The 25,620-nt window shown below is 42.3% G+C and overlaps 1 protein-coding gene across 4 annotated transcripts in view; it reads right to left on the bottom strand.

The window, feature by feature from the left end:
- The window catches only part of RGS6 (regulator of G protein signaling 6), a 470,201-nt gene that overhangs the window by 39,084 nt on the left and 405,497 nt on the right, over nucleotides 1-25,620 (bottom strand). For all 4 annotated transcript variants that reach the window (XM_067557853.1, XM_067557849.1, XM_067557850.1 and 1 more), the window contains 3 exons: nucleotides 25,078-25,188; nucleotides 21,627-21,752; nucleotides 11,549-11,735 (listed from right to left, as the gene is read on the bottom strand). In XM_067557853.1, coding sequence (XP_067413954.1) covers nucleotides 11,549-11,735; nucleotides 21,627-21,752; nucleotides 25,078-25,188 — 424 coding nt within the window. The remainder of the gene's footprint in view (nucleotides 1-11,548; nucleotides 11,736-21,626; nucleotides 21,753-25,077; nucleotides 25,189-25,620) is intronic.

Below are 25,620 nucleotides of genomic sequence, written 5' to 3'. Positions count from 1 at the left end.
ATAATTGCTTAGTTGCCGCTGTAACTTATGTTGCACTGTAAATGTGAAAATAAATAGTAAATTTTAAAAAGGAAAATGTTGACATTTCTGTGGCTTAGAAAACAAAGGATCAACTAGGTAGTAAATCAGGGAAAAAAATTTTTTAACCACAGTTATGAGAGACTGAAAGGAAATCACGCCCCAACTATGGCTGACAGCTGAAGTGTGGGGAAGTAAACCCTGATAAGACACAGCACCCCTCTGCTGTTTTCCCTTCACATGCCACATCTTTGGAAAGAGATGAAGGACAAGCTCTGTAAATTTTCTTGACAAGAGAGGAAAGAGAAAAAAATATCAAAGTTGGAAATCCAGACGGGAATGTGGGAGGTGGATGAGATAGCAGAAGCTGTCTCAAAGTTGCACCTGCTTCAAATCAATGTGTTGCAACAAGATCTTAAGTCTCTCACCCCCTTAGCAATCAAAGTACAATGACCCTGACGAGGGCAGAGGGTGGCAGTCAGCCAACCAACCAGGACCTTGGGAATAGCAGACAAGGATGTTGTAAACGGCTGAGTGATTTAAAAAATAATTTTAAAGCGCACTCTTCTAGGCTGTGTAACTGATAGAGTTCAGCAAGCATTTTCTTCATTCAAAGTATCCTTTTTAGAGGGAAGTCTTGGCTGTTTTCTCTGAAATGTGTGTACAAGAAAAGGGCAATTTCTGTGGTTGAAAAGAGGGTTTGTTTGTTTTTTTACATCCATCTGTAACCTCGCCTGCTCCCTGCCTGGTGCAAAATCTCCACAAAGTCCAAGCTTTTTAGGTCTTGTAAGCTCTGGGCTCAAATACAATGTTCTTGCAACCTTCCAACCCAGATGGCATTCAAATATGACCCCAGATTCTACTGTGCTAATAGAGAATGCCCCACATTCTGGTATATATTTAGGAGTAAGCAGAAGCTAACTCTTGTCTGTAGCTGTTTGGATGGAAGAAGACACATCCGGATATTCTTTACACCCTGTGCGTTTTAAAGTACAGTTTCTATCACATTTGGAGTATAATACATTCTTTTGGAATAAAAAAAAATCACCCCTTTGCAGAGGATCTACATAAGGCCTATGCACCACTTAAGTTCCACGGGCTTCACAATACATTCCCCCAGTCTGTCCTCTGGAATCCTGCCCCGGTTTACAGGATTCCTGTAGCCACAAACAGCACAAACACACAGCCAGGGATCATCAGCAAGGTCTGTGTACTACAAGAACAGAACAAACTCTGGAAGGGAGTCAGTTACAACATTTAAACCTTTTCTATGTCATTGCTGAACTTAATGTTCTTAGAAAGCAATCTGAACTGACCATCATTTAGTCTAAATGACTACTAAGAACTGCTGTGAAACTTCAGACAAGGTAGGAGGAAGCGCCACATCAGCACCAGAAGCAGAAGGAGCTGGTAGCAGATGTAGTTTGGAGGATGCATGCAATATGTAGCAGAAGGAAGGACCTTCCTCTTACTATACCCTCAAAAGATAAATATCCATAAAAACTCAAAGGGTTTTCATTCAAAACACTATTAACCTCCCCCCACCCACACAAAGAACCCCCCTCTTCTGCATTTGCTTTGTTCTTGTTTCTGTTGCATTTTCATTTTTTTCTTCCTTTTCAGCACCTTTGTCATTTTGGAGGTGTCTGCGTGCACCAACTATAGCAAAATTACAGAGATCCCCACTTGAACCCCTTGGTTAAACTAAGGTGGTGCTACCTAGCATTGCTATGGTTAAATGATCATTGTATATTCTATTGGATCCCTAGAGTTTTAGAGAGTTATAGTTTTAAAAAAATGTTTCAAGCTGGTATTGGCAGAGGTCTTTGCCAGAGAGTGAATTGCCCTGGAAAATTTGAGAAAAATCTCTTTGACCATTCTCAAGTTAAGTGACACAATAAATTACATCTGAAGTTTTAGCTGTTGCGTTTTCTTTGCACTCAAACAGATGATTTTGTTATTTCAACACGGATGAGTAATTAGATCATAATATGGACTTAACTCTTTGCTAAGCTAGAAAGCATAAAATCATGACTGAAATAAACATTGGGCTGAAGGTACAGTAAGGTGGTGATTGAGAAAAAGAAATAACTAAGCATTAAGATGTCATTTTGAGTAATGTGTTATCCCTGTAGATCCATAGTTGAAATACACCTTAAAACTTTATAATGTTAGTTTATAATATATAGATGGTAACATGATGTATCTTTAGCATCGGAGCTACTGGGAATCTATGTGATACTTGGTTTTCAACCCTCAAATATATGATGGAAGTGCAAAACTGCTAGGTATTCTTTATGTGCTCATTGTGGGAGCATACAAAGGTGTAGCGGTCTGGAATGCAGTACAATCCAGGGGTCAGCGTCACTCTACAAGAGGATTTAGAGCTAAATATAGAAGTAACTCTCCCGGGAGACAGGAGTGGCCGCAGTATTCTAACTCCATACGAGCAGCTTTAGGTTTTGAGAGCAATGATCATTGCTAAGAAGTTGCTCTCTCAATATGGCCAAATCCTGGTCCCTGGCAAAAAGCCTGAGTGAACAGGCTTTGCCTCATGGAGCGATGCAGGCTTTGCAGGGAACGGAATCCCCTTTCAACCCGGAGACTCTGCATAGGGTAACCTTCATGAACTGTAATAGTGGTCATAGCCCACTGCACCTCCATACATGTTGTCCAGTTGATACACAAGGTTCTTGAACTCACTGGTCAAGTCTCAGCCATAACCCCAACCCATCTGCCACTTCCCTTTCCACATTCCTGTGGAGAGAACACTGCCACAAAGTTGAGCTTCACTGTGTGCTGAGATACTTGGATACTGCAGCGGAAGTGTCATTTTACTGCATTTTGAGTATTCTGCACCCATGGGGAAGAGTGGAGGGTCAGGATTGGGCCCTGTGGAAGTAGCCTACAATAGCAAATATCATACAACATGTCATTGGCAGAAAAATATCATACAACAAAAAAGTGTCCCAACTGTGATAAATGGTGTCAGCCCTTCTTGGAGATAAGTGGAGAACCACATGCTAGGTATATGTGTAGATTTGCACTCCTTGAAAGTTATTACAAAGTATCATATCACTTGTGTATGCTCTGACTATAGTCCTCAGATCACATTTTGGCTTCAGAAGGAAGGAACTGCTATTGTTTGCGGCATAGGGTTCTAGCAACCTTGGGTAGCTAGTATGCCCAGTAACCTACAGAGGACTGCCCCTTGGGGAAATGCTGTGTGGACAAACTTGTTGGCCAGTGTACTTCTCATCTCATTCTCATGCGCTTTGGAGAGATCGTATATTACTGAATGTACAAGGTGGGAGCTCATTCCTTATGCCCACTTCCTAACCCTGTGCAGTGCAGGAAGGGAGTCAATCATTAATGTCTCATCCTACAGCAAGACAACAGCTTGACAAAGGCTGTCATTTTAAACTTCATGACAATATGTCATTAAGTGGTGAAATTTCAAGTCCAGCAGTCCGTTCACAATATGGATTCTAAATAACAAATTAAAATGAAAATCATTTCAAAACCATGAACTACTTCAAGATTTGTAGCACACACATACATTCTTTGTACGAGAGTCAGGAATCTGAAAGCATTAATTGTTGAATGCCTGTTACTATGCAGAACCCCACTTCATATCTTTTGTCTTCTGCTTTTACAGTAACAGGCACTCAAATCTAAGCCTTCACTTTCACTTTCCTGGTTTTCACTATTTGCTACATATACTTAATTGTTCCCCTGAAGATATTCCCCTTCTATCCCTGTTTTAGATTCATGATGTTTGGTCATAGGCTGCTCTGTGAAATCCACAGGGAATGTATTCATCCTTTAGTCTGCATATTAATGTAAGCTTAACAGATAGACATATATGGTGAAGGTTCTGGATAGAACTATGCTTCTGCAATCACAATAGACCACACACAGGTAGAGAAATAGAAGAGAAAAGGAAGGAAATGTTGCCCCCTATGGCCCAAAGGAGCTGGACATAGCCAAAGGAGCAGAGGAGAACTCTACATCTGGTTTTGGCACAGTCTCTTTCATAGACGGGTGTCACAAAAAGTTTCATAAGTGAGAATGTTAATTAGGAAAACAGTGCAGTCCGGAGATAACAGCAAAAGACTGAGTCAGGACTCCTGAGCTCTTTTCCATGCTTTGTCATTAACTTGCTATGTGACCATGACCAATCTCTGAACTTTTTTGTACCGGCTTAGTTCCCTCATCTGAAGACTGGAGATAATAATATTTACTTTCCTTTACAGCAGTGTGTATGTGGGCTGGCTATGGGAGTGGAGGTTGAAACACATGATGAAATTGTTTGTAAAGTGCCTTGAGTGTCTTGGACGAAAGATGTTGCAGTTCTGCAAAGGATTATTAGTTTTAAACTTTCTTTCTTCCAGTCATTTCTACTCAAGACCCATCGAAAGAAAATATGTCTACTGAATAGGCAACATGCAATACATTGCTCTTCATCTGCTTGCTTCATTTCTTTCTTGCTTGAAAATGCCAAAGAAACAAATAAACAAACACATATATACACACACACACAAACTCTTGCACACTTTCATTTTCCCTTCTCCTGAAAGAGAGAACCTCTGAGAGAGCCTCCTCCCCCACACACTTGGAGAACACCTTCATTAACCCAATAAGTGTTTGCTTTTAATCTTTGAGTTCAACATGCTCCTAACATTATCATAATAATAATCTCAACTAAAGATGGAATCAAAATGAAAGTCTGAACACATGAAAATTTTTGCAGAAGTTCATATCTCTATAATGTGCCAGAATTAACTGGATTCAAATTTGGGGCTGCTGAGATCTGGACTTGGATCCCAGCTTCATGGCTCAGATGCATCTCTAGTCTCAGCAGCATGGAGTTTGACACAATGATCTAACTCTGCTCTGGAATTAAGTATCTGAGCAGTACAGTTAAAACCTTAACGGAACTGGGATTAGAACTAAATTTCCCTAAATCATCTCCATAGTAAACAATAGCTGATTACTTCAGGTAATTGAACACAAATCTAAAATACCTTTTTGGCTTATCAAACCAGAAAACAAACAACAAAAAAAGCCCAACTAGCCACACACAATTCACAAAAGAAACCTCCAGGCCTCTAGAATCTACCAGGAAATGTCCTACAACCAAGCATTAATATCAGGAAACACAGTGCGTTCTTGTGATACTGGTTCACAATGCCATGGCCTATGAGACTGGAACATAGATTAATGGCTCTCTGAAGGCTAAAGGATATTTCAACTGGCTAGAAACCTAGTACAAATTTGAAAAAATAAATGGTGTTTGTTTAAAAATAAAAAAAGCAAAAAGAATGTCCAGAGAAAGCAGAGTGTACGTGTCACATAACTGAGTCCCTATTTCTACCTCATGTCAGAAATGGGTTGGTAATCAGCAGCTTGATTTGCAGAAGGGAGTTGTTTGCATAAACTGGTACCTATTTACTTTCCAGAGCTGACCCTGGAAGTTTCATGTTTTGGGGCCTCACACCAGCTGCTCAGCGATGCTGATAACTGTTCTGAGAGTTTAGAACTTGCGAAGTGGTGCACTGGTTTAATTGAGCTGACCTTTCCCCATGGTGTCCTTGTATTAAAAGCTGCTTTAGTCCCAAGTGAACAGTGTTTTGATCATTATAATCTTTTGCTTAGTGGACAGTTGTCTAAGAGCAGAAAATAATCATTTAAATTGGCAGTGTCTTCTCTGGAGGGGCTCAGGATTAGAATAACAAAAGATGCTGCAGATCAAGGATGAGGAGCATTAACATAGCTGTGTATATTGGGTATCAAGGTAGAATTAGCAATGTGGGTTGTACAGGTGAATGAGGTGCACTTGTAAATGCATCAGGGTGGGAGAACGGAGCTGGGCTCAGGAGTGGAATAGCACAGAACAGGGCTGGACAGGACTGAAGTGTACTGGCAAAGATTATTGGACACAAGGGATGTGACAGGAATAGCAAGAGGTGCTACACGGGAGGATGGATGTGAATAACAGAGCAGTGCGGGAATACATGAGTAAAATATCAGGGGGGAGCTTTGCAGGGCAGGTTTGAATCGCATTAGTAAAAGTGACAGAGGGAGAGGTGACAAAATACTTGCTTCCATTATGCATGAATCTATCTTACTGGGACCATTGTAATGAACACTACATTTTATCTAAAATTTAGATCTGAATTGTAAGTACCCTAAAGTTCAAGGATGTTTGCATCTCAGATTTTAGTTCAGTTCAATATAAAAATAGGGACCATTACCAAAATTCAAACCCTCTAAAAGTGGGATCAAGAGGTTCTGTCTGGGGCTCATCTCTGTTTAAAAGATACTTCTAGAGCGCTTTCTTAATATGTTAGCCTCCTCAGCAAAGCCATTTCCATGTCCTCCTCCGTTGTTCTGGGTGGCTGTAACTTTTCTGTCTAAGTTCTTGGGGCTGGGAAACTATGTTCTGTGAAGCGTTGTATACATTTATATGGTTATATAAATGAATTATAACAATAATATACTACAGTTTCAATTTTTTTGGATACATATTCCCAATGAACTTGCTCTGAATTCTATCTTTGGAGTGTTTTCTCTTTGTTAAACTGAAGTTTTGTCTCTCCTTATCTCAGGATGTTTGCATTGTTTTACTCTCTGTTCCCCCTCACCATCCAATTGGTGTGTTTTGACTGATGATGTCTGGCTTACTCCACAGGAATATGATGTGTCGAACTCTCTCATGGGATCTTGGTGCCTGTACACTAAGGTAGAGGATATGATCTCCAACTACAATATAGGAGATTGCAGGAGAGCACCTCTGACTCACTTGGTCATGGGAATATTTTCACTATCTGTAACAGAAAGTGGGGGAATTAAAATCTTTCAGTAGATGGCGACATTTAACTAAAACTTGTCTTAGGAACTCCCATTTCATTTTATTAGCTCCCTTTGGGCACCAATTACAATTGAAATTGATCACTCCAAGTCTAGATTTCCTGCCACTTTCTTCCAGTTAAAAGTTTAATGGAAGCAAGATGGTCTTCTTGACAATAATTCTACTTAACGTTTTAATCATTTTCCTTGGCACTCACTCTTGTCCTGTCCGTAATAACTTTGGGCTATGTTTTCCCATCACAATTTCTTCTGCATAAAGGGGCTCTGCAGGTGACACAGACGAACCAGAGCTCCTGGTCACCAGTTTTGGGGTATGGCTCAGGAAAAGAGGTTGTGGCCAGAATGTTCTTATGCACTGGTAATCCTCTACTATAAAAACTGCTTTCAGTCTGCTTTAATTTACGCTGGGGACTGGCTTGGAATCTTTGCACACATCCCTTCTGATCTGTGACCTAAGTTCAGAGAAATCCAGCATTTGATTCAAGTTTGAAGATTCCTCTCCTAAACTTATAAAAAGCACCACGCTACAGTTATGGCCCAAAATGCATCACAGATGACAAACAGTGTTTGAAGCATCACTTTACAATGCTGACTTTTTAAAATTGGGGCCCATCCATTGCATTTGTTGTAGTTTTTACTTTGCCTCTTTGATAGATAATGATATCTTTCTCAGTTGTTTTCCTGATCTTAATTGCCAATCAATCCCCTCTTTTGTTTTCCCTTTTTTTCATCTTTATATAATATCCTTTCAGTGTTTCATGTTAGTCAGTTTTGTTCTAGTTTGTAACATTTTATCATAGATTATTTCTTCTGATAAAGATATATTTTGTTTACAGTTCATCTGCAAGTTTGCCCTGATAAATCTGGAGCCCTTTACTGGAATGATTAACACATCTTATGATTTGCTCTCCTATCTTTTTTCCAGGGGTGGGGTCTGAGAAACATGTTTCCTGTTGCACTATATGGAGCTACTGTAATTGAGTTTAGTGGTTTTAAAAAATAGAAGTTATATATACATTACTATGGGATGACTTCAGTTCTTCTGAGGGTCCTTGACAAGGAGATATATTCTGTTTAGGGTAGGGCATTCAGAAAGAATGCATATTATAGTTTTCTTTCTTCCCTGCTCTGTTTGAGACCTTGTGTAAACACCTGCAGGACTAAAACCTGGGAACTTAGTGGTTCCAGACAACTGATGCTTCCACATCACCACTGGAAACTCAGGCTGATTTTCTGCTGGGGGACCCTGTAAAGCTACACACTGCAGGAAATACTTCCAGAGGGGCAGTAGTGGCACCTTCTGCAACCCTATGATTGCCCATGCCGGTATATAAACCAGAAAACCATCACAAAAGCTGTCGGAGCAATGATGCAGACTGCCTGCTTGCTTCCGTGCTTCCGCTCCAGACCTTGCCTTACTGTGAACCTTAAACCGCGGCTTGTCCCTGAATCTGTAACCTGCTTCCTGTCTGCAACCTGGTGCCTGACCCTGACTTCCTGGTATCCTGACCCGCCTTGACTCCGACACTAGTACTCATCTCCTGACCGCAACTTGGCAATTGACCAGTTCACACTAGCTGCCCATGGCCTAGCCCTGACAGTTTGCTCAGACCACCTTTGGGTCCTGTGCCTCCATCCAACCCCTTCTCAGAGGATGGAGGGGGCAGGCCGCTCTTTGACCAGAGGTCCCCCAAGGGTCTGAGACCTGCAGGACCAAGTCACCTGCCTACAGGCAGAGAACCTTGCACTACAGACCCAAACTACACAATTTGCCACTGTAGCACAGACCTTGCATAAGCAGTTAACTTGGTCACAGGCCCAGGTGATGCAGCTCGCTGCTGAACAACAAATCCTGCATGACCAGTAGCATGCTCACAGGGAGAAGCAGTTATACTACATGCCTGAGGAGGCCACCCATTGCCTGAATCAGCACCAGCAGTGCTGCTGCCTGAATGGTTTGACAGTGACCATCAGAAATTCCATGGGTTCCTGAACCAACGTAGGCTGCTCTGCCTACTTTACCCCTGCACAAACCCCACAGACCAAAGGTGTGGTTAGCAGTCAGCCTTCTCACGGGCAAAGAACTCAGTTGGGCTTCCCACTGGTTGGAGCAGAACAGCCCAGTGCTCTCCAAAGCGGACACCTTTCTGCAAGCCTTCTCGACCATCTTGGATGACCCACATCGCATCTGGCCTGCAGAGGCTGTCCTCCGGAAGCTTCGTCAGGGGCAAGGGCCAGCCACTTCCTACTCTGCTCACTTCAGATTGCTTGCAGATGATGATGAATGGAATGAGGCAGCCGAACTACACCAGTTCCAATAGGGACTCATTGAAGATGTAAAAGATTAGCTGAAAACCTCCCCCGCCTAGAGGCCTTTATTGATCTCGCCCTGCACATCAACTCTTGGCTGTGAGAGCAGAAGGAGGAAAGAAGGGATGGCCCAATGCCCCTACATCTGTCTGCTACACCAAAGCCTGTAGAACTGAGTATTGAACCCATTCAGGTTGATCTGGGTTGTCAATGTCTGACCCCAGAGGAGAAAGATCATTGATGGCACTTGAACCTGTTTTTACCGTGGAGCTCCAGGACAAGTCCTTGCCTTCTGTCCAGCTCAGAGCTTTATGCTCGGAAATCACCCCTCAACCAGAACCTGACCCAGGAATCATGGGGTCTCCTGCATTTCCAATGCTCCCTGACACTGGTTGTGGGGGAGGTGAGGCAGATTCCCCCACAACTGGTGATGATAGACTCTGGGGCTGCTGCCAACTTTATAGACACTAACGCAGTCCAACCCTCCAGATCCCTTTCCAGCCAAAACCCTGGATTGCCCCTATCGTCAGGAACAATGACCAAAGAGACTGACTCCCTAGAGGTTGTAGTGGAAGGGCACTGAGAAATAATATTCTTTGTGATCCCATTCTTCTTGATGATTCTTGGCACTCCTTGGCTATAGCAACATGACCCATGTATCTCCTAGTGGCAGAGCATTAGCTTACCCGCTGAACACCGCCAGAAAACTTGCCTCCAACAAACCAACCAATCCCCAGGTGACCTGCACCCTGGGTCCCAGGATTGGAGAAGATCCCTCCAAGTGAGAGTCCTGATGGCAGGGGCTCACCAGAAGGGGATGACTCTAGACTAGAACTCTGGCCTCCCTGACAAGTACCAGGACTACCTGGAAAAATGCAGATTCACTACCCAGAGGCAATTAAGGTGGGCTTTGTTCTTCTCTCATTTTGAGAATCAAAATATGATCACTTACCACCTTGGAAAATGAAATTGGAAAGCTGATGTTCTATTACAAAAGGGGGATTACTACTGGGAAAATGAGGAATTTACCTCCAAGCCCCTTCCCTCTTCAAGCCTAGAAACTTTGTCAATGCCACAATTCATCAAGACCTGGTCTGCCTCAAAAAAAGACCCGTTCACCCAACGAACATAGTCTATGCACTTAGGGTTAAGATGCATAGCTCCATGCAGGATGGAATAACATGCTTCAAGAGCATATAAGTTCACCCAGGGCACCCCCGACTGGAGGTGTTATGACTGTGCCACAACATTCTGCTGGCAGGTCATTTTGGCCACCTTAAAAGCTCCCTGAGAGGTTGTTAATTTTTTCTGATGGTCCCGCATACGGGCTGAAGTCCAAGCTTACATGGACTCCCATGAGTGCTATGCATGCACCAAGATGCCAGAGACTAGATCCCTTGGCACCCTAGTGCCCCTGGAGACTCCAGCCAGGACTTGGTCTGCCATCACCCTACACTTCATTGAGGGACTCCCAGTGTTCAATGGCCACGCATAGACTGTCTGACTAAAATGGCCCACTTCATCCCCTGGAACCACCTGCCCTTTGCTGACACTACCGCCCAGCTCCTGATGCAAATCATGGTTCATTTTCCTGGACTTCCAGACCACATCGTTTCAGACCAAGGCCCACAATTTACCTCTTGCTTCTGGTGCAAAGTGCTCTGGCTACTGAATGTCTGCATAGCTACCTCCCCATGTACCACCCCCAAAGAGATGGACAAACTGAAAGGGTGACCAAGTACTAGAACAATACTTTATATGTTTCATGAACTGTCACCAGGATAACTGGTCCATGCTCCTGCCATATGTAGAATTTTCATATAACAATGCTTGCTTCTGCTCCAGACCTTGCCTTTCTGTGAACCTTAGACGCCATCTCCTGACTCTGGCTCATCCCCAACTCCACAACTTGCCTCCCCTCTGTAACTTTCTGGTATCCTGACCTGACTCAACACCATCTCTGCTGTTCACCTTCTGCCTGAAACTTGGTGCCCAACCCTAACTTCATGGTATCCTGACCCGGTTCAACCTTGCCTCTGCTACACGTCTCTTGACTGCAACTTGGTAACTGCCCAGTGCACACTGGCTGCCCATGGCCGGGGCCAACACCTTGTCAGTTTAGGAATATTTTTGTTTCCAGGGGAGTATTAGCCTGTTAAAGCCAATAGGTTTAGAGAAATACCATTCACTCTGCCTGAACTGAAATCCCTGCAGTCCTTTCCAACTATACCTCTTTTTTTTCTTAAAAGTAAGTGGAAAACGCTGCCATAGTAGACTACAAGGAGTTACCATAAAACAAGTTATTTAATTACTAGTTTCCTACCAGTAATAAAATCAAAATCCAAACCTGTGCATCTTCAAACGTGTACCTCCCCGGGTCTTTGACGTTTTGACTTGTTCTCTCATAGCTGTGAGAGTCCAGGTTGATAGCGCTTTGTGCCCCTGGAGCTAGAAACTCTTGCCAGATTTCCTCCACTCTCGTGGCTACATCCTGCAATGGTTGTTTTTTGAGCTCTTGGACAGCCAACCAAAACCTTTCATGGGAATAATAAAAGAGAGGAGAGAAAAGAAAAGAAAAGAAAAGAAAAGAAAAAATATTCAGAAATATCTTTGTGAATCAGCCTTTGCAGAATCCTGAACCAGTGGGGCCACAGACTGAGGGCATGATCCTACATCCATTGGAGTCAATGGCAGAGTCTCCCTTTATGGCACGTGACTTGGAGAGACCCAATGTGCTCTACCCTAATCCACTCAAATATTATGAGGGACAGAAAAGTGACTGTAGAATGACACATTCTTATTTGAAACATCACTTCCCTGCATGTCAGACTCTATGCATACAAACAGATTATGACCCCGTTAGCCCCGCTGAGTCATAGAGCTACAGGAGAATGGATAGTCAATTTCCAGAATATCAGAGGAAGGCCAAAGAATACACTGATGAGCCTGGGCCATCACATGACACTGTAAAGGAATAATATTCCTTGCCCAACTCCCTAGCCAGCAGCACTACTGCAGGGCTTTCTTTCACACCTGTATTTCCAACATCAGTTGGCTGAATCTGCACCATTTTCTCTCCTGTTATGGTCACTTGGAATGACTGTATTTTCCAATGGCAAAACAAGACATCGTGCGGGGCTGGCCCAAGTTTCCCTTCCCCCACAGAGGGCTGGCCTGAGCAACTCGCCTGAATCCTGCCTGCCCCCTGCCTCTGCCCCTGCACGGGGATGGCATCACCACTCCCTCCCCATCCCCGCACATTCCTCCACACCCCTTTTTTTTTTTTTTTTTGAAAGAAATGGGCATTTGTCCCGTTTGTTCTTGCCAACTGATCAAGTTAGCAAGAGCAAACGGGACAAATGCCCACTTTTGCCAAAAAAGTTGGGCCTGCCGGGACAGGGCTTATAACATGGACTGTCATGGCCAAAATGGGACGTATCGTCACCCTACGATCAGTGTCATAATAATAGATTCATTTCCTGCTCCTCCTTGATGTTACAAACTCTCTCACCAGACTGAGGTACTTAATCCATCTGCGAAATGCGTGAGAGACAGCAGTGGGCTGCGCTACTTTGACCTTTTAAAACCTCCTGCAGCTTGATTGACTGGCCGTTCATGTTCTCCTCCTCTACAGCCCTAGCAACCGGCAAGAAAAAGTAGAGGCAGCCAGCCAATTGAAATGAAGAACACTGCAAAGATCAACAATTGGCGTGGGCCCACAATCAGCATCAACAGTTTATATGGATCATTACAATGAATATTTTTCATTCTCCAGGCAAATGATACTATCGCTCATCGCTTAAGCCATCCTCCTTACAGCCCTAAGATTGCAACCTGGTGTGGTCCTCTTTGGACATTATAATGCAAGACAGATACTTTATAATGCAGAGGGTCAAACTGTATTTATAAACAGGTCCCTGAAAGGCCTCTTCTCTGAGCTTCTGACTGCAGGGGGACAGGGAATGAGGGAAGGTGTGTCAATTCATGGCTAAGACATGTAAAGTAAACAAGAAGCCCTTAGCAAAAAGGGCACAGGACAGAGCCACATGGTCTCTGTACTCAGTGATGCATAACACTAAAGGGAGCACAGCCTCCTGGAAAAGGAGCATAGCCCAAGGCAAAAACTCTCCATTGTAGTCTTCCTTCAAACAGCACACATTGGTCACAGGCGCAAGCAAGCACATAATGTAAACCTATGCAGGAAGCAGCAAGCACAACAAGGCAGCAGGGAGTGTAACAACAGAGAGGTGAGGAGCCAGGGCTGAAATAAATAAATAGAAGGCCTGCTGGGTAACATTCAGCAGACACTGAGCAGGAAGTTATAGGCATGGATTGCCGTGGACAAAGGAAGGGCAGGGACAAGCCAACAACAGCACAAGCTTTCTCCTTCTGTCCTTGTCCTGCCTGGCTATCACTGGGGGATGGGTACTCGGAAGAGTCTGTCTCGGCAGGATTTATTATCCTGGACTAATTCACATGAAATGACATGCTGCCCTTGGTGACTATTCGCTGGGGCTTTTGCAGAACTTTGATACACACAGGGCCTAATCTTGTAACCCTAGCTAATGATGAGTAATGCTTATATAGATTCTTTTATATATAGTTGCTATTCTCTCACACTCCACAGTCCACTGTCAGTGAAATGCACTAGGGACTGCACTGAAGCCATTTCATCAATGCTCCCTAAGTTGGATTTCAGCAGTCAGCTTTATAAAACAGGGAGACATTTTTATTTTGGGTTGGGTTTGGTGTCCTGTGTGACCTTATTTCCTCTTGCTTCTTTTAAGATATCCACTTAGTTTGTAAGCATGTCATGCCTATAGCATATCTTCTTTCCTTAATGTTAAATGAGACAGCAGAAAGCTGCCCTAAAGCGAGCATGTCCGGGTATGGAGCTGCAGGGAGGAGGTGCGCTAGGGGCAGGATGGAGCACTGATGCATCAATTCCTAAGAGACTGCAGCAGCTGATGTAACTTAGAGCAGCCTTTAGGCTGCTGAACTGACCCCTGGCTGAAGAAGCCACCTTCCTGCACCCTGATCTCTTCAACTGAGGGTCTATATTTATAAAAACCTATGCTTCCTTCCCTATATTGTCTCACCTACCCTCCACCTGTAAGCTGCTCTCATTTCTGCATTTTAGCTCTTTGGCAGGAAATGTACCTTTTTTTTTAACTTGTTTATGAGGCACCTAGCATACTCAGGAGCACTTACAAATAAATAAATAAGTAAACGCTCCCTCCAGTGCACAGCTCAGGTGCAATACATGGGTATATTCTAGGCTGACAGTACCAAAAGGAGCGGGATTTTGATCCCAGCCTCCTGAATGGTAACATACAATTTGCTACCTAGGCAAATGTGGCATAAAAATTATTCTCACTGCTGAAGTGCACATAAGTTTTCTCTGTGCCTACAGTGAGTGCAGAGATAGAGTTTCTGTGCCCTCTGGTGGCCAAGAAATGGATTTTGAATGTGAAAGCATTTCAACTTCAGTAAAGTTTCAGATTTTCATTACATCATTTGCTGTAAAGAGTGTAATCATCCTAGTAATAAATCTAACCCAGAATCATAGTACAACTCAGACACCAGCATTGTCTTCTGTTCAGCCCTCCTTAAATTCTCCAGAATATGATTGCATTTTGGTGAAAATGCTAAGGCTGGTCAAAAATTTCCCATCTAAACTTTTTAGTCAATGGAAAATTGGGTTTCCCTCCAAATTTTTGATGTTTCATTGGAAAACCAAATTTTTTTTTTCAGTTTTTGGTAAAAAACTTTTGGTTTTCTACAAGTAATCAACGTTTTCCATGGAAAAAAGTGTTTTCTGACCAGCTCTGCCTCCAGCATTTAGTTATCCACAGTTAGTTCATCCCACCAACACACAGAAACACCCACTTGAGTGTGCTGCAGACTTCACATTTCTATTCCATTCAGGTTTTTATATCATGCTCATCACTCTAGTATCTAAGCACATTTATATGTTGTATACAAAGCATGGATGTGCTGTCTATTAAGGTAAGCAGTCAGGTGTACAATTTGCCTTCCCCATAGGTAAGCTTGGTGTCTCCCATGATCCATTTTAGTTCTTTCTCTTTCCAACTGACACTTTCTGAAGCTGGGAAAAGTCTTCTGATTGGAGGATTGAACATTTCCGCAATCTGTTACATTTCTGTGAGCTCCAAAAAACCAAGGGAAGCAAATAAAATTGTAGATCAAAGATGGTGACAGACAGGTGAAAGAAAAGAGTGAGAGAAAAAAGAGTGAAATCAAAGGAGAGAAAAAGGATGGACTGTCCTACTCTAACATCAATAACAGCCAATAAAGAAATAAGTTATAGAGTTCAACCAAACCCAGGAGTGTGGTGGGCCCAATCCTGCAGTTCGTACATGGGCAGAGTTTCACTGACGTCCCACTCCAAGGACCAATTTTGCTCTACATTACAAAGGTGTGCAGTAGCCCCACTGAAGTCAGTGTAGTGAATCTGGATTTACACCAGTGTAGCTGAAAGCAAACTTTGCTCCACTTTGCTCCTTTCCTATCCATCTACACTGCGAAAACTTTCATCCAGGTTCTCATCATCTTGTGTCTTGATTACTGCAACAACCTTTTTTCTGGCCTTGGCAAATGCAGTCTTTCCCCCTTCATATCCATTCAGAATGCTGCTGCAAAGATCATTCTCCTAGCACAGTGGTGCGCCCAAGCTTTTTGGCTTGAGGGCCACAGATATCATTTTTACAGCTCTGAAGGGCCACCAGTCTCCGCCAGCAGCCTCCCCGCCCACTGCAGCCAGATGGAAGGAGTTCTGCAAGGAGGCTGCCTCCCTCCTCATTGATCTCCCGTCCCCTTGGCTCAGCAAGGAGCCTGCACCGGTCTTTTAGCCCCACGGCAACATGCTCCGCCTGGGTCCTTAGGCAGCAGCTCCCTATGCAGCCAGCTGGAAGGGAGCGGCGGGCCACTTTGAAAGACCCCACGGGCCACGGGCCAGGAACCACTGTCCTAGCCTGTCACTTTGACCATGTCACCCTTCTCTCTGCATCCCTCCAATGGCTCCCTCTTCTCTGTCACCTCAAATATAAGCTCATTGTCTTCACCATCACAGAACTTCATGAGCTGTTCCTACCCTACATATCAGTTTCTCATTCAGTATAAAATAGTTGATTCCCACCTCCATTTGGCCCATGATGCCCACCTCTGTTGCCCACTTATTACATTTTCAGACAAACATCTTGTTCTTTTTCCTGTGCTGCCCCTCATGCTTGGGAGGATCTCCCTGAAAAACACAAAACTAACTCATGATCATCTTCCAAATCTCTCCTTAAACTTTGCTGTGTGGCCTACACAAAACTGGACAACAGTTAGCCTGCTGGTGTACTGAGACCACTGCCAATCATGCTGACCCTGGTACTGTCATTGTTTCCTGGTACTCCCCATCAGTAGCAATCTGTTGTCTCTTCTCTTACACTTAGATTGTCAGCTGCTAGAGGCAGGGATCATTTTTTTGTTCTGTGTTTGTACAGCACCTAGCACAAAGGGGTCCTAGTGCATGACTGGGGCTCCTAGATGCTATGATAATACTTATAATAATAATAATGAAATGTAAAAACATTTCAAGGAACTAAAGCAGCCAGCCAAGTGCACATTTCATGAAACCTCTTTGGCCAATCTGCTAGTAACTTCTGAGTTTTCCAATATTCACCTATTTGTATCTGTCTTCTCAGTAACCATATGGGTCTATTCTCCCCTTGATGTGTGCATGTAACCCCTGTTAACAACATTAATGAGAGTTGTACTCATGCCCCAAAGGAAGAATACGATCCCATTGTGATCATCTCACACATCAAGACTGAGCTTGATAAATTTGTAGAAGGGATGGTATGATGGAACAGCCTAATTTGGCAAATTGACTGATCTTAGATTACTAGTGGTAAATATGCCCTATGGCCTGTGAAGGGATGTTAGATGGGGTGGGTTCTGAGTTACTACAGAGAATTCTTTCTGGGTTTCTGGCTGGTGTGTCTTGCCCACATGCTGAGGGTTTAGCTGATCACCATATTTGGGGTCAGGAAGGAGTTTTCCCCCAGGGCAGATTGGCAGAGACCCTGGAGATTTTTTCCTTCCTCTGTAGCATGGGGCATGGGTCACTTGCTGGTGAATTCTCTGTACCTTGAAGTCTTTAAATCATTATTTGAGGACTCCAATAACTCAATCTTAGATTAAGGGCCTATTACAAGAGTGGGTGGGTGAAGTTCTGTGGTCTGCGTTGTGCAGGAGGCCAGACTGGATTATCATAATGGTCTCTTCTGACCTTATAGCCTATGAGTCTATCTATTGATATTTGTTGAATGCAGGGTCTTTAAAGCATGGCTGCAGATGGGAATTTTCTAGCAAGTCTGCAGAATGAAATAATTGTTCATCCTAAAGAAATTACCTACAACTTTTCAGACTTTCACTATTAAGTACAGCTATAAATTTTGCTTGGTTGTTTTAAATAGCTAGCAATGGCCTTCTCTCTGCCCCTCCACACAATTCCACACCACTGTTCATACAAGAGCCTTCCACTTTGCAGCTCCTGATTTCTAGAACAACCACCCTCTATTTCTCAACAGCACTGAAAATCCATCCCTGTTTCTATTTTCCCTTGTGAATACGTCTTCATTTCTCTCTTCTGTTAGTTATTATCTAAGGCCTCAATCAGCATGAGGATGAGCTAATATAGATCCCTGTGCTTGTGTGGAGTCCCACTGGAGTCAAGGGTCTGTGTAGGTGGATCCCGATGCAGGGGGCAGGCCTACCCTATAAATAGTTGTTTAGCTCAGCTGGGCTTTGGGATAGTTTGCATGAAAGCTGCTATACAAAAGTAAGTATATTTATATTTTTATTATACATCCAAATAATTTTTCATAGGATTCTACATAGTGCTCTTTGCGGGGTCCCTAACAATGTGCTTTGTATATGAAAAAGAGTGGAGAATGAAAACACATTATTATAAAGAAAGCAAAATGAAGGGAGAAGAGGAAAGCTATGTTACTACATTGCTCACAACAAAGTAGTTTTAAAGGCAAGTGGTTTTGGTTTTTTTAGATAGCCAATCATGCAGAATGCTTCAGCAGTGAAATCCTTGTCTTGAGAGAAAACATTAACACACGTCAACACACGGGAATTCCTCTCTGTTCCTGCACTCACTTGCACTGGTCAATAAAGTCCCCCTGCCGCACTTCACAGACCTGCCTCCCTTTTGTACGTCCATACGCTTTACCTCAAGGTTAAAGAGAATATATATCGGCATGAGGAATGGCTAGCTGTGGCCCAGAAAGGTAATGACTTGATTTCTAATTATGACACCCTGTGGATTCATTTGAGTAGGCAGCTGAGTATATGCACATCTGCCAAAGGAAAACCTTCTGCCCTTCATTATTCTAAAAAGGGATGTATTTCACAGAAGGAATTTGAGGAATTCACCATATTTAAATGGCAAAAATCTAACTAGTGTTTCATAATGGCAGATTAATTGCCAGAATAAGAACACAAATGTACATAAGTGTAGTGAGTATGTAAAAGTTCAATAGCCACTTAAAGGGACTTTTATAAAGTTAAAGACCATTTAAAAATATTGCCTTGTTTAAATTACAAATAATTTCCTAGATTATTAAAAGTAAAAAAATGAAAATTGTATTTTTTTTTTACTGTTTTTGCTATTCATTTACTTTTTAGATTTCTCATTTGACTCAGTTTCCCTATAGTTTAAAGCCATTGTCCAGTGAATTTCACTTTTCTCTTGCACTAACTCAGTGCTGTAATGTCTGGATTGCCCACACAGTTCATTCATATTTCATTCTTAAAGTTAAAAAAAAATAACACAAATTTAGAGCCAGTGAAAGACACTGTGTCAGATTCTCAGCTAGGGTAAAATGGAGTAACTCCATTGATTTCAAGAGCTATGTTAATTTATACCTAATGAGAATTGGGCCCTATTTAATCTTCTTTTGTATCCTCAGAACAGGTATTGTGCTGGCAGCAGAAATGCAAGCTGCCCCATGTTGCCCTGCCAATGTCCTCTAACTCTCCTCTAGAGGGACTGCATCTTAGAAAGAGAGGGTGATTCAGTCTCTGGGCGCAGTCAGTTCTTGACCATTATAGTGAGATTGCCAACAAGGGTAACATTTGATAACCACTGTGATGATGTCATTTGGAACATGCATGTCTGTCTATTTTCACTGAACTCTAGAGGATCTGGGCCATTCAACATTCTTTCCTCACACTTGAAGCTTTAGAAACACAAAATTAAGCCATAGAAACATACAGGAATTTGAACCCATCTTTAATCTTCAAATGAAATTATATTCTCACCACAACTCTTACCTTCCTGTGCTTAGGGGTATTGCACTTCAGTTGGTAAATGAGGTCACCACTCACTTTTTTCAGACCCCGGCCCATGGAATTTCAGCTTTAATTTCCTGACTTTTAGTCTCTAAAAGCCATTTTTACATACCTTGTATTTTGTGGCTTAAATTTCCCATTATGCATTGATATTAACTATGAAGAAAATATTGTAGGGAAATCTATGGAGATTTAGCATATTAAAGGACTGCACGACTTGGCTTTGCATTAGAAGTATTACATGAGCATCCAGAATATAAATAATCCTTTAAATTAGTTTTTAGACTGCATTCCTCCTATGTACTGTGTTTCCATCATGCATATCCACGGGGAACTCTTTAATGAGATTAAAAGTTGTTGACGATTGTATAATTTAACTCTTGTTCATAGAATCATAGAAGATTAAGGTTGGAAGGGATCTCAGGAGGTCATCTACTCCAACCCCCTGCTCAAAGCAGGACCAACCCCAACTAAATCATCCCAGCCAGGGCTTTGTCAAGCAACACTTTAAAAAACTTCTAAGGATGGAGATTCCACCACCTCCCTGGGTAACCTATTCCATTGCTTCAACACCCTCCTAGCGAAAAAGCTTTTCCTAATATCCAACCTAGACCTTCCCCAATGCAACTTGAGACCATTGCTCCTTGTTCTGCCATCTGCCATCACTGAGAACAGCCTAGCTCCCTCCTCCCTGGAACCTCCTTTCAGGTAGTTAAAGGCTGCTATCAAAACCTCCCTCATTCTTCTCTTTTGCAGATTAAACAAGCCTAGTTCCCTCAGCCTCTCCTCAAAAATCTTGTGCTCCAGCCCCCTAATCATTTTTGTTGCCCTCCTCTGGACTGTCTCCAATTTGTCCACATCCTTTCTGTAGTGGGAGGCCCCAAAACTGGGTACAATACTCCAAATGTGGCCGCACCAGAGATGAATAGAGGGGAATAATCACTTCCCTCGATCTGCTGACAATGCTCTACTAATGCAGCCCAATATGCTATTAGTCTTCTTGGCAATAAGGGCACACTGTTGACTCACATCCAGCTTCTTGTCCTCTGTAACCCCCAGGTCCTTTTCTGCAGAACTGCTGCCTAGCCAGTTGTTCCCCAGTCTGTAGCAGTGAATGGGATTCTTCCCTCCTAAATGCAGGACTCTGCACTTGTCCTTGATCAATCTCATCAGATTTCTTTTGGCCCAATCCTCCAATTTGTTTAGGTCATGATTCGTTAACAAATAGGTTTAGTTTCTGCTAGTCTTTATGAAAATGATTGGCTGAAAGTGCATTGTGGGAAGTTTATCACATCATATTTCATGCTCTATGACTTATTTAATTATTTAAATTAAGGAAAGTTTAAAGATACATTTTGCTAAAGTTCCCATAAACTATGATGTCCCTTTTCAGCCTGCCCATTCCTCTCACTGCAGCTATGTGGAAGATGGCTGTAAACATTGTTCTCTCCTTTCTAACTGCCCTAGTCTTCCCTTCCCTGCCAGATTCATTCGGTGAGGCCATGATTCTAGATATGGCAAACCCAAATCTGTTTAACTTCAGGTGCTAGTTGAAGGCAAAAAGCATGGTGAATTTGATCCTGAACTTCACCTGAAATGATGACAAATCAGGACACAATATCACTGCCTCACACCACCATACAACCTTAATTCGACCCCCTTTTTTGTATGCCTTGATGTCCTCTAATTACATGATCACATACTACTTCTTCCAGAGAACCCTTGCCCTCTGTATTGTATATGAATCCATATGTATGCCCTGTTTCATCACAACATTTAACCTTTGCAAGCTGCAGGTTTATTACAGACACACTGAAAGACCCTCGGCCAAGGTGGCTTTGGTCAAGATTATTGTCATCTTTTAGTAAAGGCACCACTAGTATAAACGTCTGTAAAATTTACAGTGCATATGGTGTGGGTCAAATCCTGTAACTTTCACTCAGTCTTTACTCCTATTGACTTCAGTGGGAGGTTTTACCTGAGTAAAGACTGCAGGATTTGGCCAAGTGAATAGGTGTGAACCTGTGTGTACAGCTCAAGTGGAGGGATTTTACCTGAGATTTTCTGAACTGAATTCTGACTCCAGAAAACGAAGGAACAGGTCTCGCCCCACAGGGTCCTTCAGCACCTCATCTATAGAGAAGCCCCATCTTTTCACACGCTGTTGGCTGGGCTCTTTGCTGTTAAGGTGAGGAAGAGGAAAGGTAAGAGTGAATGCATATCCACCTGTGGTCCAAAAAGGCTGAATGTCAATTGATTCTATTAAATATCTAAAGGAAAAAGGATGACAAACCAGCAGAGGGTGAAGCTTCTGTAGTAACTCACACAAATAGAGGCCATCATACATCATATGAAAAAAAGAAGAACTGAAGTCTAGGGCCCTTGCTATGCCAAATGTATTAACCTGGGAGATGCTCATATACTAAGTTGATGTTAGCTAATACAAAACCTTATAACAGATGGATAGATCTTCAGACAGAAGCAGGATGGCATGTCACCATAAAAAATTATGTAAAAGGAGAAAAAAAAGTTTGTATTGCTTTAAGTGACACATACATTTGAAGGAAATACAGGACAGTGTGTGAAAAATATAGGATAAAGCTGTTTTATTTATGGTGCAAAATGATATGTGTATATCACAGTGAATGATCCTTGCATAATTATTTAAATAATTAAATTTAAATAATTATTTAAATAATTTTTAAACTGTTCTTAGAGAGACAAGACGGTGAGGTAATATCTTTTACTGGACCAACTTCTGTTGGTGAGAGGTACAAGCTTTCAAAGTCAAAAGTTTGTCTCATTCACCAATAGAAGTTGGTCCAATAAAAGATATTACCTCACCCGTCTTGTCTTTCTAATATCCTGGGGTCAACATGGCTACCACAACTTTGCAAATAGCAAATGTTTCTTAGTAACTTCTTATTGCACACAGCAGAGACTCTCAAAATATGGTGCATGAATCACAAAGAGCTGGCTGGTCGCATGGTTCAGCCTCTCATTTCCACCCGCAAAACTGTATTACAAATTAGCTTAAAAATATAGTAAGGCCAAGATTTTTAGCGGAGATCAGTGATTTTTTTCAGTCCCCAACCCAAGATGCTTTATAGGACACCCACCTTTCTGAAAATCGGCCTTTTTAAGGTGTCAAGTTGGACATCCAAAAACGGAAGCACCCAAAATCACTGTGAAATTCCTCTCCTCAATACTTCCCTAATATTACTATTCCATGTCAGTAATTTCTATAGTTACATCAGGGATGTTGTATATTTGCAAATGGGAGGTGATGGTGCCTGCTATTGCAAATTAGAAGAGAGGATTCCGGGAAACAATCAATGCATTAAAATGTGGCCCGCCCTATGACAACATTTGGGGAGTCTCTGATTAAGGATGACATGACATTAGGTACCAAGTAAGAGACATCCATTAAAATACAGCATGGCCGCTCACACTAGCAGTACTAGAATCTAGGTCTCCTTCTGACAAGTGCAATGCCTATTGATCAACTTGTTTTCTATTTCACAGATTACAGATGAGGCATGATCATGAAATATTCCTAAAATCAGAAATCCATTCCTAATGGACAGGGGGATCCCTGCTAAAAGGACCAGGATGCAGGAGTTTAAATTAGTGTGCCTGCTTTTAATTTTTCTTTGGTGTAAAGATTAAACCAAGATAAAAGGAATGTCATGGGGGGATGGAGTCTTTTAAAGTCTTGACACTGTATTAGGGCATGGAGTGAACCAGGTGTGGTATGACCTCCACTTGACAGCTCAAACTGTATCCAAAATTGAATTATTTTACAATTGCATTTCCCAAAGTGTGGGGTTCCATGAAGGACTAGCTGGAGGATTCACAATAGCTAAATAAATTCAGATGGGTAGGTCTTTAGCAATATATAGTGGGTTTGAAATGGGGTGTGAATAGTTTCATTTTCCTGAAAAGTGAGTGGTGGAGAGCCCCAACTTTCAAAATTTGGGAAACTGCTTTATAGGTGCTATAAGGCCTATTGTAGCTTTCTGCAACATTTAATTATTCAAACAAGTTGCACCTAATGCAGATGCAGTTAGTGCTCTTGGAGTAGAGAATAAAATGGAACTATGGAGCTATTATTCCCCCATCTTTCAGCAATACCATCTTCTCGCTTTCCTTACCAGGAGAATTATCTCCATTAGCTTGACCTTAGACCTTAGAGACAGCGAGGCATTCTTTTACATTCATATAAAGCCCTGACATCAGGTTTAAATCATAGTCCTTAGGAGCACAGAAGTCTTTCAGGAGACAGCTTGCTGACCACTTGATGAGACACAGTACTAATATAACTTCAGATATCAGGATGCTGGTGCTCTGTTTACATCAGAGGGGCATTTTGCCACAGTTATGGCTGTTTATTCCATACAAACTCAATTAAGGAGAGGAAAACTGCATCAGGGTCTTGCAGGGGGAAGCAAAAAACAAAATGGAATCAGATAAAAATAAATCTGGGGTGTGACAAAATAAAAGACGATAAGGGAAATAGAGATTAAAAAATAGATCACAGATTCCTGTGTGCAATGAAGTGAAAAGGGGGGATTTGTTTGAGGATGGGATTTGATGTCTGGCTGCTGAGTCTGCTACTCCCCACAAGCCGCCATGTGCCTGGAGATGATGATTCACTATGGACTGGCCCTCTAGAGGGAGACCCAGGATTTTGATTTTTTTACCTCTAAGTTCCAAAGAGCAGATTTCACCTTGGGTCTCTACCTCATAGTCACGATTGGAGTGAATTTGGAGCACTCTTTTCAGACTATTTTAATATCACACTCAGATCATATTTGGTCCTGAGTAGGAATGCCAACTAAATTGTCACACTGTAAGAGCAAGGGTTTGGGAGAAGTGGATGCTGTCTAATCACCAGGGTGCCTGAATTGAGCTCTAGCAATGTGACCAAGGGGTATATGTGAATGAGCTGGGGAGGCAGGACCCAAATACTCTGAGGCCACATTCAGAGCTGCTCTTGCAACTGCTAGACATATGCTCAGGCAGACGCGATGATTCTGGTCCTAAGTGCCTCTGTTATTCCGATCAGAGTAAATAAAGACACTGGGCCTGCCTGGCATCTTTTGTAGTCATTCACACCTGTGCAAAGTGGGCATACAACATGACCATTCTGATATAGCAAAATTGCACACCCAATTTTCAAGGATGTAAATAACTACACAAGGGTTCACAGGAGCAGAGAATCCTAACTACATTCTTTCCTTTACCTTTTCACATATTTATTACATGTCATAGAAGAGAGATACAAACAAATAAGGCCCAAACCTCTCTATGACCATCTAATATAACTTACAAAAAGAAAAAAAATAGCATGAGACCTTATTCCTTGCAAGCATGAGTGACTTCTGAACTTATATGCATGCACAACCTACTGTCTATATGGCGCATCGGGGGAGAACAATACAAATATAATGAGAGGATTGCTTTAAACTTATTCATAGCTTCCATGGAATTTCAATTTCTTACCTCATTTCTATGTCCCATAAAATACAGTCATCACTTATCCAGGGATTGGAAGGTTCAGCAGGAGTTATAAAAGGATCATATTCAATGTACTGGTCTGAGTAACTTATTAAACTAGGACAGGGGGAAAAAAAAGAAAGAAAAGAACAGCTGCAGCCTGAATGCTTACATGTGAATTGGCAAACTACAATTCTTCAACAATCTTCTTTTTTAGTTTTACATATTGGTCACATTTTCCAATATGCACCTTGACGTTTTGCTCCATGCCACCTCTTCTGCATGGATGTTGCTCTCCAGAAAAATCCACAAAGCCACGGCATTGTCCTCCTTAAAACTCACTTCTGCCATGGTGTGTACAGAAAAACCTGATCATGGTGAGGGAGCTCGTGTGCTATAACCAATGCTTTTCACAGTGATCACATCGTTACTGTGTGCGCCCCAGCCAGTTCTATCCACTTGTTGTCTCGTCTTGTACCTAGGCCTCAAACTCTGCAAAGACTTGTGCACGTGCTTAACTATGCACCTTGAATAGTTTTATTGATTTAG

The sequence above is a fragment of the Emydura macquarii genome, unplaced genomic scaffold (genome assembly GCF_026122565.2).
Source record: "Emydura macquarii macquarii isolate MOO-44397 ecotype Brisbane River unplaced genomic scaffold, CSIRO-AGI_Emac_v2 contig_1876, whole genome shotgun sequence".
In the NCBI taxonomy this organism is placed as follows: domain Eukaryota; kingdom Metazoa; phylum Chordata; order Testudines; family Chelidae; genus Emydura; species Emydura macquarii.
This window is presented reverse-complemented; position numbering and strand designations above follow the sequence as displayed.